The following is a 15,715-nucleotide window of genomic DNA, read 5'->3' on the forward strand; positions in this document are numbered from 1 at the left end:
ACCGGTGGACAGACACGTGCCGGGACACTGGAGAGTTCCGCGGTGCGCACGGCACGAGACCCCGCGTGTCCGGCTGTCCGCCTCGCTGTTTCCCTACCCGAGCCCGACCGGTAAAGACGTAAAGTGAAACGGAGACGAAACCCGCTCGCGTTTTCTTCTTTCAGAAAACGAAATCCACTCAGGAGCGAGGAAAGAGGGACAGAGGAGGGATAGATCCCCGGGCTCCACGCCTCCACAACCATCCGTCCCGATCCCGACCAGCTTTGAGATCGCGATGGCGGACGGCCGCTGCTGCACCTTCCTGGAGATCCTCTTCGCCATCATCCTCCCGCCCCTCGGCGTCTTCCTCCGATTCGGCTGCTGCAGAGTAAGCCCCCCTTCCCTTCCTTCCCTTCGCCACCGGTCACCCCATGATCCGATGATGCTCCGTGCGCACGCCTCTTGGCGCGGACCTGCTCGTTGATTCCTAGCTAGTTGATTTCACGGCCCGTTTGCCCCCGCGAGCCTGCCTAGCTTCGGGCTAGGTTTCAGTAGGCGGATTGTTCGGCTCCAAGCGTATTCGGACCGTGCTTGGTCTGAATTCCAAAATATAGGGGCGTCAAACGATGAACTGCCTCTGAATCTTATGCCGTGCCCTCGTAGATCCCTGCATAAACTGTAGTACCTGATCTGCTTCGTTCCCGTGTTGGCCATTTGACTAGGTCATAAATTCATGTTTGATGTTTCCGTAGCCCTCAGAAGCCCATTACGTTGATGTGATGTGACAGTGATGCTCTGTTATAGGACAAGCCAGCAGCATCCATTTCGCAACCACAATTTTTCTCCTGATGGGAAGGAGTGGGTAAATCAGACAACTAATTTGACTAATCTGAACCATGAATGAAACTCAGCGTGGGATGGAGCAGTGACATATACAATTGTCTGTTTTTGTCGTGGTAACTCTGTTGATGACATTTTACTATCCCTGGAACATACTGACGGTACGCTTTCTTGTCTTCTTAACAGATAGAGTTCTGCATCTGCCTGCTGCTCACAATCCTTGGCTACGTCCCCGGAATCATCTACGCGATCTATGTCCTTGTTGCTCTCGACTCTGACCAGCACGAGAGGGAATACTACACCCTTGCTTAGAGCATCTGGTTGTGCCAGGCGGGCCTGCACAGTTGAGTCGAAATCAGTATTTTTTTTCTCATGTGGATTGTCTGACATGGCATAAGCGGCAATGGGTAACCAAGTGTTGTGGTCTATATCTCTGTTACCCAACTTGTGAGCTCTCTTTATTGTGCTCCAGTTATTCAATCTGTAATTGTGATACTACAAGAGAATAAGATGCGCATGTATCTCTGAGAGCAACTGTGATTTATGATTGGTGCTACCTTGGGCTCAAAAACATGTGAACAGTCGTTCTATGAAATGCGATGTGTACACACATGTTCTTTGAAATCTCCTGCAGACCAAAAGGGGATACTGCCAGATGTATCGTGCAGTAATTTTGACGTATGTTGCTCTGGGCCACTTCTTTCTTACACACAGAATAGAACTGATATAAATTGTGCCCCTTGACGAGCAGCTGGTAAACACCTTCATGCTGACGATGGTTCAGTGTGCAGGCAGTAAAATATGTACTCCCTCAATTTCTTTTTAGTTGTCGCTGGATAGTTACTATCCAGCGACAATTAAAACGAAATGAAAAGAGTATCAAAATGACTCGTTTCCCGTGCTGCATGTTCGTGACCATGTGCAACCCAGCGGCTTGCTGCCGCTCTTGATGCTTTGTTTAATGACACTTCGGATTGAGCCTATATATATGTTTGCTTGTCCCGAAAATCTGGTAGGCATACGCTGGTTGATTCAGGAGGTTTTGGTAGTGTATTTATTCTGAACAATACATCTGATTCTCTTCTGGATTCTTAACACCGCCGCTTCTGAAACTTTTTTTTGTTACTGATTAATTGGACCGGTCGTCATCCGTGGCCTACAAGTTCTGGGAAGAATGGAAGATCATTGGGGAGAATATAATCAGCGAACGAGACAGATCCATGGTGCAGGTGTACCGCGCCGCACGGCTGGTTCATGTTGCACCGTCACTGTCACCACTAAAATTAGTCACTGTCAGCCTCACCAAAGTTAAGGCGCCGCCGAGTCGACCCGTGTAGACAGAAGCCTTCGTGCCCGGTGGTCGTTCCACCCTGATCACGACAACGCGAGGCTAGAGAAGCTGCCAGCCGAGCAGCCGAACAGGTGGCATACGACTACCTGATGAGGACCACGACGATAGAACCGGTTGCTGCCTCTCATCCGTCAACGTGAACGGAAAAAAAAACCAAGTATGCAATCCAGAACATGTATATGTACTGAAGACACTGAAAATAATAGTACTGTTTTCTACTCCAATCTCTGTGTCCCCTCTGGTGTGCCATTGTGTGCATCGAACGATTTTCTCAACATTTCTGTCCGATCACTGCAATTGTAAGCTTCTCCTTTTGGGAAAATTCAGTCTCTGATAGAGGTGTTGAGCAGCCCGTGCCGTCGTGCGCCTGCTCGAGACAAGTTAGCTGCTGCGGGACCGCGCCAAGCTTAAGTGGAGCGACTAGGGCGACATCGCCCGCGAGGTGTTCGTGCATTGCACCGACGACGCCGCGGCCGCGGGGAAGCCCCCCGGCGGCGGCAACAGTGCCAAGACCCCCAACCGGTGCAAGAACAAGATCGAGTGAGTCCATGGAGAAGCGGTACCGGGCGGAGTCCGCCGTGGTGGCGCGCGCGGGCCCCGCCGCTGCCGGCCCGTCGTGGGGCGGTGGGGGTTCGGTTCTTTGCCCGCATGGACGGGTCTGGCCAAGCGTCGTCAGTCTCGTCACACACGCAGACACGCTAGTACTACTTGGAAAAGGGGTTCGTTGGGCAGCTCTGGTCGTCTTCCCGGTGGACAAAACCGCGTTTTTCCACGGCCACCGTCCCAAAAATTCGTCGATTCCAACCCCGCATCGCCTCCTCTCCGCGTTCAAAACCCACGCATCTCGCCCCCCGCAGTCGTCTTCCCCGACCCGCGTTTCTTTATTATATTTTCCCCCAAATTCCACCTCCACCAACCTCCTCTCCCACCACCGCCCCCGCCGTCGCCTGCTGTTCCATGAAGGACTAATCCGTCGGTCCACTTCTCAGCTATGGCGCAGCTCGCGGTGCGGTCGCTGCTGCTGTCCCTGCTCCTGGTCTCGCCAGTTGTGGCTTCACCTGGTATTGTGAAGCTCAACTCGTCGTCGACCCTCTTCGGCATCGAGTTCCCGCCGTTCAACACCGCCGTCGCCGCGACCGGCTGCGACAGCAAGCTGGTTGCAGCCGACGAGGCGGGGGATGAGCAGAAGCAGCCGGCGAGCTCGTCCCCGTCGCTGCAGCTGCGCATGAAGCACCGGTCCGCGGAGGGGGGCAGGACACGGAAAGAGTCGTTCTTAGATAAGGCCGAGAAGGATGCCGTCCGCATCGAGACGATGCACCGGAGGGCGGCGCGCTCCGGCGTGGCCCGGATGCCGGCGTCTTCGTCTCCGCGGCGGGCGCTGTCGGAGCGGATGGTTGCGACGGTGGAGTCCGGCGTGGCGGTCGGGTCCGGCGAGTACCTGATCGACGTCTACGTCGGCACGCCACCGCGGCGTTTCCGGATGATCATGGACACCGGCAGCGACCTCAACTGGCTGCAGTGCGCGCCGTGCCTGGACTGCTTCGAGCAGCGTGGCCCGGTGTTCGACCCCGCCGCGTCCTCCTCCTACCGCAACGTCACCTGCGGCGACCAGCGCTGCGGCCTCGTGGCGCCGCCCGAGGCGCCGAGGGCGTGCCGCCGCCCCGCGGAGGACTCCTGTCCGTACTACTACTGGTACGGGGACCAGTCCAACACTACCGGCGACCTGGCCCTGGAGTCCTTCACGGTCAACCTCACGGCCCCGGGCGCGTCCCGCCGTGTGGACGGCGTAGTGTTCGGGTGCGGGCACCGAAACCGCGGCCTCTTCCACGGCGCGGCGGGGCTGCTGGGGCTCGGCCGGGGCCCGCTGTCGTTCGCGTCCCAGCTCCGCGCCGTGTACGGGCACACCTTCTCGTACTGCCTGGTGGAGCACGGCAGCGACGCCGGCAGCAAGGTGGTGTTCGGGGAGGACTACTTGGTGCTGGCGCATCCGCAGCTCAAGTACACGGCGTTCGCGCCCACGTCGTCGCCGGCGGACACATTCTATTACGTGAAGCTCAAGGGCGTGCTGGTGGGCGGCGACCTGCTGAACATCAGCTCGGACACGTGGGACGTGGGCAAGGACGGGTCCGGCGGCACGATCATCGACTCCGGCACGACGCTGAGCTACTTCGTGGAGCCGGCGTACCAGGTGATCCGGCAAGCGTTCGTCGATCTCATGAGCAGGCTGTACCCTCTGATCCCGGACTTCCCGGTGCTGAACCCGTGCTACAACGTCTCTGGCGTGGAGCGACCGGAGGTGCCGGAGCTGTCGCTGCTGTTCGCCGACGGTGCCGTGTGGGACTTCCCCGCGGAGAACTACTTCGTCCGGCTGGACCCGGACGGCATCATGTGCCTGGCGGTCCGGGGCACCCCGCGCACCGGCATGTCCATCATCGGTAACTTCCAGCAGCAGAACTTCCACGTCGTGTACGACCTGCAGAACAACCGGCTGGGCTTCGCGCCGCGGCGGTGCGCCGAGGTGTAGTGTATAGCCGCCGGCGAGGCCTCCTGAGACTGAGAGGACGAACAATTCGAACTCAGTCCTCGCTTGATTGATTGGATTGGGAGGCAAATTGGGTGTAGAAATTTTTGGTTGGGAAGGACGGTGGCACGTACGCAAGCTCTAATACATAGTTTTTTTTGTTGCATTTATCTCCAAGGAGAGAAGGTTAGGGATATTTTATTAAGGACCGTGCAGGTGGGTTGTAACGGGAAAATACTGATTTTGTTCCCATGTACAATACCCGTTTCTTCACTCAAATTTTAGAAATTGTAAGTTGTAGATTAAGAATGAGAGTGCACACAATCTTTTTTAAGTAATTGCTCATGAAGATATGGTTACAACTACGGAATAGATTTCATCTTTTAGAATATCATGCACAAATTATTCTTATTCTATCAAATGCTATGTAAGGTCCTATTTCAATCTCAAAAGATAAACTTTAGCAGATTTTTTAGCTACTTTTAACCATTTAGTGATCTAAACAGGAGAGCTAATGGTTGAGAGCTAATGGTGGTGTGATAAAATTTAGCACCTATTGTCTTATAAGCTGCTCAAGGGATGCTAAAAATAACTAAACGTGAGCAAGGGAATCCTATTTTTCACTCATACCCTCTAACCTCATCCTCTCTCTCTCTCCACATTAGGGCATGGGTGTCTTTTTATTCCAATATGCTAAACTTTATTAGACCATGTTTCAATCCCACTAGATAAACTTTAGCAGCTTTTTAGCTACTTTTAGCCATTTAGTGATCTAAACAGGAGAGCTAATGGTGGTGTGATAAAATTTAGCACCTATTATCTCATAAGCTGCTCAAGGAGTACTAAAAGGAGCTAAACGTGGGCTAGGGAACCTCATTTTCCATCCATACCCTCTAACCTCATTTCCTCTCTCCGCATTAGGGGCATAGGTGTCTTTTTTATTCTAATGTGCTAAACTTTATTAGAGTAGTCCAAACACCTCAATGAGTTAAACTTTAGCACTTCAATTTATATGGCTAAAGTTTAGCAGGAAGCTAAAATTTATCCTGTGAGAATGAAACAGGGTCTTAGAGTAGTTCAAACACTTAAAGACCTAAACTTTTACACTTCAATTCATATGGCTAAAGTTTAGCAGGAAGCTAAAGTTTATCGCGTGAGATGTGAGATTGAAACGGGACCTAAGTCGTCTAAATATTCTAAACTATAAAACATATGAATTAAGGTAGGAGGTATGACATGTATAGAAACAAATATTTCAAAACACCTATAAATAGTCAAAAGAACATGATAAATAAGACCTGAATCAACCAGCACATCGTACCCGATTAGGCTCAACTGGACAACAAGGCAGCTAAGGCTATCCGCACTCATACTACTCTAAATTTCTACTCTAAAAGTAATATTCTATCCCCGTCAGCAGTCATGTTTACTCTATACCACAATCCTCTGCAGTCATATTTACTCTATATCTCAACTCTATACCAACTATCACATATTATATTATTTTTTATTTCTCTTTCATTCCACCCAACTACCCAAACAGTGCATAGGGTTTATGCCGTACTACTCTGCATATGCCGTTCCAGCACTACTACTGGAAAATAGCGTAGCTCAAAAGGTAGGCCACTGCAGCAGGTAGAGTAAACCCTATCTCTGTAGCGTAGCGTGCCGAGTGCTTCAGTGCGGACAGCCTAAGGGCCAGCAATGCAGACAGGACCCTTGTCCTTGCTATCCAAAGCGCCATTAAACAAAGTTCCAATAGCAGGCTGCACACAATCTAACACACAGGTCCTCGCAGAATCGCAGGGCTGCACATGGGCGCGAACAATTTGATACAATAGAATTTTATTTTACTGCCTGCACACTGAACCATCATCGAAATGAAATATGTCGTTCAGAAGACAGAAGAGGGCTCAGTCAAGTGGTTAGAATAGCATTAGCTGTTGAAACTTTTGAATATGTACCAGTGCTATTCTGATATGCAAGAATGAAGTGGCCCAGTCTCAACGTACAGTATATGTATCTCACAGTATAAACTTTTTTTTTATTTGGTGAAGGTCAGATTTCGAAGGCCAAGCGTTTGTACAGTATTTAGAACGTCCCATTTATGTTTGCTGATGTTTCCGAGAGAAAGCACTTCAACATGACCTTAATCATATAAAGTTTGAGTCTCTTGTGAACAATCTCATAGAGAGAACTCACCGATTATGTGAATTGCTTCTAAGGATGTTGGCATCTCTGCCTTACAATGCTCTCATGAGCGCTCTCATGAGCGAGCACATGATGAAATTTCTAGGGTTTAAGGAGTTGCTCGATCTTTGGAAGAAGCCTTACACAACTCTAATAGGCTTCCATTAATACATGCGAGAAATTTGTATTTTTGACACCCTAAACAAGTGGCTTTTCACAATTAACATTCTAAAAATTAACTTTGTAAATTTGACATCCACATCATTGACACTTTGATTTACTTGACATTTTGTCTTTTTCATACTTTTCTTTTTCCTTTTTTTCATTTAATTTTTTTTGTCAAGTAAATTAAAGTGTCAATGACGTGGGTGTCAAATTTACGAAGTTGATCTTTAGAGTGTCAATTATGCAAAGCCACTTATTTAATGCGTCAAAAATACAGATTTCTCGAATACATGCAGGTACGTACTAAGACAACAACAACACTAAACTGCACCCAACGATTGGGGGGGAAAAATTCCACAGGCTACAGGGATTTATTTATCAACTGCACCAAACGAAAGAAGAAAGCTGCACGCCTGCACAGGCTCCAGAAGGATGTATGCTCAGCCTTGATTCTTGGATTTTATTTCTAGGAGCACTGAATCTAAAGCTAGAAATGAGCTCCCGTTTGGATATATAATGTATTTTTAAAATGGGATTCTCAGTATGAGCTCACGGAGGTAGTGTATGCACTCTGAACAATAGATCACATCTGACTCCCTTCTGGATTCTTAACACCGCCGCTTCTGAACGTTTTTTTTTTTTGGTTACTGGCTAATTGGACTGGGTCGTCATCGGTGGGCTGCAAAGTTCTGGGAAGAATGGAAGATCATTGAGCAGGTATGCCTCGCCCTCGTTGCATACCACGGATCAAACCGCCAGCAACAAACCCACGAACGAAAAATTTGCCGACATTTGTGTTAGCTGGGAATTAGCATCTTCCATCCTTTTTTTTCCCAAACATATAATCAGCTAGCGAGGCACGTCTAGTCTAGGGATGTAAACCAATCAACCATCCCATCGTGACGACGAGAAGATGGAGGAGTGACGGTTCAGATGGCCGGATCGCAGAGTACACACATGTGAGAACGAAGGTCAGACAGAGCATTTCGCGCTTTCGTCTCAGGCTCAGCTCAGACGCCCCGCACCAAACTTTGATTAGCGACACTTTTTTTTTGATAATGGAAACAAAAAATGTTCCTACCTTATTAGCGACACGTTTAGGACTAGTAAAACTTTGTTCGTGCCTGTCAATCTTAGGAACATATAAACGTTGCCGCACACTGCACCGATTTAGGTACAAACGCCGGCGTCCGCTCAGCTCTGCACTGACTTGTTGGATGCCATCTCAAAGCAGCCCCCTTTCCATCAGACCTGCTAGTTATTTCAGGTCGTTGTTCGCGCATGGCGGCGGCGGCGGCATCCACTCAAGCGGATGGCCGTCGGTTGCCGTCCCAGATAGTCAACTGCCGCTGCAATGATGGAATGGAAGGGGGGGAAGCCGCTGCGTTTCTCTTCCTTTGCAGCGTAGTTTCGTTGGGAGGCAGGCGGTCCAAGGGCCCGGCGCTGCCGGCCAGAGGAAGAAGAGACAAAGAAGGTGCTGTGCCTCGCCGCTGCCACGCGCGCACGCCAGCAGGCAAGTGGAGACCGAAAGCGAGGTGGGGGCGGGCGCGTGGCGGGGACGGACGGATCATGGAGGTCGCCACCAACCGGCAACCGCTGCCGAACCGCCTGCCTGTCTGCCTGCCTGCCGCGCGCGGCCCGCAGGATGGATGGCCGGCGCCGGCTGGATGCCGTGGAAAACAATGGCATCCTGCCCGGCCCATTTACCGTCCCAGTTAGCTGACAATACATAAGGAGCAGTAATAATTGAAGAGGGTAGGCAGAAACAATAGAATCTTCTCCTTCTTCTTCCTCAAGTATCGTAGTTTTCTACTGGTGTCTTCGTGTCTTCGTGTTAGTTCCATATTGTTGTCTTCCTCATCCATTCTGCTTCCTCTGCTATAATTGCTACTAGTTCTTAGTTGAATCAATACCTATCGTCAGTAGGTTGCTGACAATTGGTATCAAAGCCGTTGATCTCTAGGCATGGAGGGTGCTGCCGTTTCTAGTCTGACGATTGCACTCGAGAAGCAGTCCAGGCTCCTGCGCGCGATCTGTGACCGGTTGTCGGCACAGGATGCGCCTTGGGCTTCGCTCGAGTCCGCCACCACCGAGCACCTCGATGCCGTGGAGGCTGCTGCGGCAACTCGCGTCGGCGCGCCGGAATCGTGGCGACCGCACGTCGAGCTGCGCTACGAGGAGCCCGTCACCGCCGACAACTGGGGTGGCCTGTTCGAGCACTCGGGTGTCATTACCGCGGAGGTTGGGAGCTCACCGGAGGAGGTGATCACCGACGACTGGGGCGACCTCTTCTGCAGAGGCGTCGACTCCGACGAGCAGCTCTGCGATTCGCTCCATTCCGCGTCGATTCGCTCTTTGGAGGAGGCGTTTGCCCGTGAGGATCCCATTCCCTCGCGGGCGGATCTCGGGATCCAACTCTCGGCCACCACCGAGCGCCTCGATGCCGTGGAGGCGGCTGTGGCAACTCACGTCGACGCGCTGGAGTCGTGGCGTCTGCGTGTCGAGGCCCGCGCTTCGGTCCACCTATGTGGATTCTTCGATGGCACTGACGTCACCAAGCTGCCTACCACCTGTTCGACTTCGGGGCTCACAACCAAACTCGCCATGGCGCACTATGGCTCGCATCTACCCGGTGATAAGGGAGGTTCTGCCGCGTCGTGGCAGCCGGTGCGGTCGCTGGCGCTCGCGGTCCACGTTGAGTCGCAGTGCCAGCAGGCGTCCTCCGCGTGCGGCACGCCGGCCATGGCCAGCATGGGGAAGATGAGCGTCGGGGACCTCACGGAGGCCGACCTCAAGGGGAAGCACATCTTCGTGTGCGCCGAGATCCACGAGCCACCCGACGAGAACCAGAACAGCACCAACGACATCCTCTCCACCTCGTGCGACACTGCCGTGGACCAGAGGCGGACCGAGTGCCTAGGCAGTACAGGCCGTCGCCTGGGCTGCCAGCCTGCCACGCCACGAGAGTGCATGTAAGAAGTCCAAAAAATTACAGTCCATTTCTCTGTCAGCTCAGGCTTTTGCACTGCTGCTGCATGCTGCTTAATAATTTCGCCTAGGCTGTCAGTAATTCCTGGGTCCGCCACTGCCGTGGACGTCGTGAAGCGGTGCCAACGCCTGTTTCCGCTCGCGGACTCGACCGGCGCGTTCGACGCGACCGTGGCGGCGCGGGTGACCCAGATGGCCGTGTCGTCGCCAGCCAGGAACACAACGCCCACAGGCTCCTCCCCGGAGAGCACGGCGTGCTGGTTCCCGTGCGACAACAAGAGCAGCAAGCAGCTGCAGCGTGGCGGGCCATTGTTGGATGGGTCGGACGGAGCGTCATTCAGGGTCGGCATGCAGTTGAGGCAGCTGTCGGGGTGCTACCAGTGCCACATGGTGGTGGTCCCCGTTAGCGGTAGCGTCTCCATGAGGGCCACCATCTGCCCCTGGCTGGACTGCGGCGATGTGTTCGTCAGGCAGGAGAGCCTCCAGCTCCACCAGTCCATCAGGCACGCAGTGTCAGGGCTTGGCACGATGGCCACGAACGGGCGCGCGCACGACGTCGAGGGCAAAGAGGAGTACGACTCGGTGGCGAGGTTGACCAGGGTGAACTGCTGTTCTGATTTCATCATCTGGAGGAGTCTGTTCGACGCGTGCTGCAGGCTGTGCAAGTTGTTCAACTGCCAGGAGCTCAAGCTCACAGACAGCCAGTCTGCCTTGACCTTGATTGATGCTCAAGTGGTGTTTGAGGAAATGCAGCAAAGTGCTACCTCGATTGGTGTCCCGCAGGATGCAGTGGCGGGCCCAGGATTTAGAAGGCCGGTATTCAAAAAAAAATTAGGATAAAATTTTTTCTAGACATAAAGCTTGTTTATTAGCATATATATAGTTAATTATATATAATCTATAATTAAGTATACACAATATAGTCATAACTGATCCAATAACTAGTCTACTAAACTCAAATTACATACAACTATTTAAAAAAATTCAAATCGAAATGCACCAGGGGCTATTGCTCGGTTGTTGACTAGATACTTATCATATTTGGCTCTTTCCAATCGCTAATGCTTCACACAGTTGCTAATGTCCCACCAAGACCTAACAGCTCTTCCTTGGTACGACAATAAGGTTTGAAGGTTTTTTGCCGTGAGATACTAAGATGGGTTATATCACTCCATTGGATCTTATCGGACACAATCATACAACAATTTATTGGGCTGGGTGGGTATGGGAAGTAGCAAGGAGATTAGAAATATTTTGGTCTAAGTTAACAGAAATTCCTCCACTTATTTGATTCATTTCTTATTTCCTATGTATATATACTATATATATGTATATGTTGTTTTTGTCAAAATAATGGGTATTCAATTGAATACCATTGAATTGAGCCAGGCCCGCCCCTGGCAGGATGCCTTCAACACGTTCTACAACAAGACTGGTTCTAGCAAGCAGGTGGCCAGAGCCATCTTCATCAACCCTGAGCATGGTCTGTACCCCGAGATCTTCCACCTAGAGCAGCTCATCTTAGGGAAGGAGGACACAACTAACAACTTCTCTCGTGGCTACCACACTATTGGAAAGGGAATGGTGCTGGTAGCTAACAACTTTGGTAACGACCTCCTTACTCGCCGCAGTGAGATCAAGCAACCATGGCCTCCACCTCAGGAGTTGGCGTGCTTGGGTTTGAACATCATGGTCGTCTCTGTTTTCCTTGCTACCAGTGACCTACATATATGCTCAGTCCTTGTTTGGGATCCCGGTAGTGTTGCGAACAGCAGCTTGAGGGCAAGCTGCATCTCAAGGAGAGGGAAATGTCAGGTACCCGGCCCATATGGTATTTACCGGTCCAGTTAGCTGACAATACATAAGGAGCAGCAACAATTGAAAAGGGTAGACAGAAACAATAGAATCGTTCTCCTTCTTCTTCCTCATGGTGTCTTCGTGTTAGTTCTATACTGTTGTCTTCCTCATCCATTCTGCTTCCTCTGCTATAATTGCTACTAGTTCTTAGTTGAATCAATACCTCTCGTGAGTAGGTTGCTGACACATCCGCGCCCGGCGTCCGCATGCCGCGCTGGCCTCCACCTCCACGCCCCCCATCCCCCACCCCCGGTAGGCAGGTACTGTACGTCTGTACTACTGTCCATCCAACCGCGGCTGCGTCGCTGCGCCTGCGCCTTTGTTTCTCCCACTCGGTGGTCGGTGCCGCAGACGCGTTCTCGTTCCAACAGCCCGCGGTCTCCGTGCCGTCAGTCCTGAAGACGGAACGGGTCCGATCAGCGCTGGCGTCACGCCCCACTCCGTGCCGCCTGCCTAACCTAATGCGGTCCGAGTCCGAAGCGCGCCTCCGCTCCACCCCGCTGCCCCCCACGAGCACGGGCAGCGCGCCCGGCCGCCCCCGTGGCTGGCGCCCGGGGCCCGCGGGTCCCTCAGCTGCGTCGCGCGGGCGGTGGAAGAAGAGGACGACGGACGAGGATGGGACGCCTCTCGGTTCCGGCCTCCCACTTTCTTCCGCACTGCGAGCCGAATCATACTCAAGCAAGCCGCGCGCGGGCCGCCGGGGGGAGAGAGAACCGGAGAAGACAAGTGTTTTCTCCCCGGAATTCCGCGCCAGCTCCTCCTCCCCTGTGCATTTTGGCAGCGCAGATCACGCTGCTCCCGTCCATGATCCATCCACCCTCTTCTCCCTTTCTCATCAGGCCTTGACTGTTCTCGACTCCCCTAATCACCAGCTCGGTCTATTCTCCTCTTCCTCGCCGCGCTCCGTCCTGTCTCCGACACACACACGCCATCTGCTGCCGCGTAAACACCGGGAAATACCAGGCCTTCCTTTCCTGCTATAAGCAAGTTTCAACTCCCCAAGTTCGCTGCTTTTGGTCAATCTTATCTGCGCTCCCAGGTCTCAGCGTCGCCGGTCCCCTTTTACTTCGATCCCTCTATCCGATCACTGCAATTCTAAGCTTCAATTACCTCCTTTCTGGGAAAATTCACTCTCTGATAAAGCAAGCCGTTGAGCGGCTCACGCACCACACCACCAGTAGCTAGCTTCAGCTAAGATCTCCATCTTCCCCCATGCTACAAGCTCCTCCAGGACCGTCAGCCATGGCAGAGCTATAGCGGTTGCTCCAGTTGGCCCGCTCAAGCCGCGAAATTCGGGACCCCTTCCCGGCTCCCGCGCCATGGACGGCCTCCCCGACGCCGACGCGGCGCCGTTGGCGGCCGCGCCGCCGCAGAAGCGCGACGAGTGGAGCGAGAGCGGCATCGCGCGCCTGCTCGAGGCCTACGAGGCCAAGTGGCTGCTGCGGAACCGCGCCAAGCTCAAGTGGAGCGACTGGGTCGACATCGCCCGCGAGGTGTCCGTGCATTGCGCCGACGACGCCGCGGCCGCGGGGAAGCCCCCCGGCGGCGTCGGTAGCAGCGCCAAGACCCCCAACCAGTGCAAGAACAAGGTCGAGTCCATGAAGAAGCGCTACCGGGCCGAGACCGCCGCGGTGGCGCGCGCCGGCCCGGCCGCCGCCGGCCCGTCGTGGAGGTTCTTCGCCCGCATGGACGGCCTGCTCAAGGGACCGCCCGTCGGCCCTGACCAGGTGCAGCAGCAGCAGGCGCTGACTAACAGCAGAATAGACTTGCGAGCTCCGGCGAAACCGGAGGCCGAGGCAGAAGCTGACTTTGCCGCGCAGCTGCGGGATGCGGTTCCAGGTGCATTCACTGATCTGATGAACATGGACGCGAATGGCGCCGTCCCGGATAAAGCGGAGAAGGCTGACAACAGCATGCAGAAGGAGAGCGGGCCTGCTGATAGCGATGCCAACGTCAGTTCTCCGAGGAGTAAGGTGGCGAACGAGGACGTGGAGGAGGTGGAGGACAAGGTCTGGGACCGGCCCAAGAAGAGAAAGAGCACAGACTTCGATATAGCCAAGAGCATCGAGCTGCTGGCTAGCTCCTTCTTGAAGGTTGAGCAGGCCAGGATGGAGATGTACAGGGAGACAGAAAGAATGAGGGTTGAGGCTGAGATCAAGAAGGGGGAGATGGAGCTCAAGAGGACTGAGATCATGGCGAAAACACACCTGCAGATCGCTAGGCTTTTCGCGAGGAAGTTGAAGCAGAGCAGTGGAAAGAACGGTGGCAGTTCGTCAGTAACGGCTGAAGTGGACACCCTTACCAAGAAGGGCGAGAATGGTTAGTGTCAACGCAACATCATGATAAAATGGTTATAGTTTTGCAAAAAGTTCCTAGAATTTGTTATATGGCAAAAGCAAAAAATTCCCCTATAGAGTACATACCTTTCTCTGTCAGCATTGAACTTCAGCCAGAATTAACGCTAGCACTTCTCTTTATCAGAAATTGATTATTATGTAAATTCGGGGACAGTTTGGGAGTTTTTGCAGTGGGATGGCTGTGTAACATACCAACTTTGCTGCTGTTGTCCGCTTTCAACTATTCTCGGCCAATTCTTAGAAATGAAGTCTTAATGGTTATTGCGAGTCAAGATCTTTCCGCAGTAAATGGACATAGTGCTCGTGTTCTGAGATCATGTTTTATTTACTTGTCATAGAAGGGATTGATAGCACTTGTAAAAGGAGTACAATGGAAGCTTCTTATCGAGCTCTAATTTAAGATTTGTTTCAGACTACAGATATTGCTGTAATTCATGGAACATGTTACAATGAAAAGGAACACCTTTACATTAATGAAATGATTTGTATGTTCCAAACACATGGCTTTATATTCTACAGAGACGAAATGGAACTACATAATATGATGAACATACTGAACTGTAGGATTACTTCTTGCGCCTTCTTTATTCAGGTGCACTCATGAAAACCCTTCCCTGCGATGTGACCAAGTTTGACATAAAAGCTGGAGGCTACTTATTTACATGAATCTGTCTACCTGCCAGCCTATATGCAGAAACACCCACAGATGTCCTGTTGCTATTGATCATATTGAGATAGAGCTATAGTATCTACTGTGTTCTGGTTAAAAAAAAAGATAACAGGATTAGGTTCTTGAAGGATTTGCAATCACTAATGAGTGATTTATGTACTCGTGCGTTTGTTTTCTTTTCTCGTTCTGTTCCTACTCTGTCGTGGTTACCTTTCATAGGCTGACACCTCTTATGCTACTCAGATGTTATCCTGGCTGTTACGTGGCCAAAATGATGCTATTGCATTGTATAGGGAATCTGGAATTCTGGATTCCTATATATCGTAACTCCTTTGCTGTTGCGTATGCATTCCAGTTTCAGTTTGGTGTTACAAAACGAATTCAGTTACAGGTGTGCTTGTTCAGCTATATAGGGGAAAAACTGTTTGTACCAGAAGTAATATACTGAATTCTGTAGCTGCATTGTTCAGCTTGTATCGTTTTGCTATGGTCAATTCTCTTCTCACCATTGGGCTTGTGAATTCCATGTTCCCGGTGATGTGGCATGCCTGGCAGCTGATTATATTCTCGGCGTGCATGGCATCTCACTTTGCCTGTGCAGCAAGTGTACTGAGTCTGATTAATGCAGCTTTAGTTAGCTGTAAACTTACAGAGGCAATATGAGAGCGGTGATTTCACTGTTTCGCCTGAATCCATATAAAAGCGAGCCGGATCGGGCTAAAAAACGTGCTTCGGGCTGGGCTTTTTAGGCTTCGGGCTTTCTGTATACTGATGGTGCATCGACTGAAGAGCAGAAG

The 15,715-nt window shown here is 51.9% G+C and overlaps 3 protein-coding genes and 1 pseudogene across 3 annotated transcripts; all 4 read left to right on the forward strand.

The window, feature by feature from the left end:
• The first annotated feature begins 237 nt into the window (after positions 1–237).
• Positions 238–1,345, forward strand: LOC100303875 (Hydrophobic protein RCI2B). The gene is made up of 2 exons (NM_001320456.1): positions 238–367; positions 1,006–1,345. The coding sequence occupies exons 1-2, from the start codon at positions 275–277 to the stop codon at positions 1,129–1,131; spliced, it is 219 nt and encodes a 72-aa protein (NP_001307385.1). The 5' UTR covers positions 238–274; the 3' UTR covers positions 1,132–1,345.
• A 1,769-nt stretch (positions 1,346–3,114) lies between these two features.
• Positions 3,115–5,078, forward strand: LOC103647650 (aspartic proteinase nepenthesin-2-like). Its single transcript, NM_001319754.1, has one exon. The coding sequence runs from the start codon at positions 3,162–3,164 to the stop codon at positions 4,692–4,694; it is 1,533 nt and encodes a 510-aa protein (NP_001306683.1). The 5' UTR covers positions 3,115–3,161; the 3' UTR covers positions 4,695–5,078.
• A 4,572-nt stretch (positions 5,079–9,650) lies between these two features.
• On the forward strand, positions 9,651–11,889 carry LOC103647651 (uncharacterized; annotated as a pseudogene).
• Positions 11,890–12,360: 471 nt separating this feature from the next.
• LOC103647652 (sequence-specific DNA binding transcription factor) lies at positions 12,361–14,747 on the forward strand. Its single transcript, XM_008672153.4, has one exon. It carries the CDS (start codon positions 13,211–13,213, stop codon positions 14,213–14,215), a length of 1,005 nt encoding a protein of 334 aa, XP_008670375.1. The 5' UTR covers positions 12,361–13,210; the 3' UTR covers positions 14,216–14,747.
• Positions 14,748–15,715: the final 968 nt, after the last annotated feature.

Source organism: Zea mays, chromosome 2, assembly GCF_902167145.1.
Source record: "Zea mays cultivar B73 chromosome 2, Zm-B73-REFERENCE-NAM-5.0, whole genome shotgun sequence".
In the NCBI taxonomy this organism is placed as follows: domain Eukaryota; kingdom Viridiplantae; phylum Streptophyta; class Magnoliopsida; order Poales; family Poaceae; genus Zea; species Zea mays.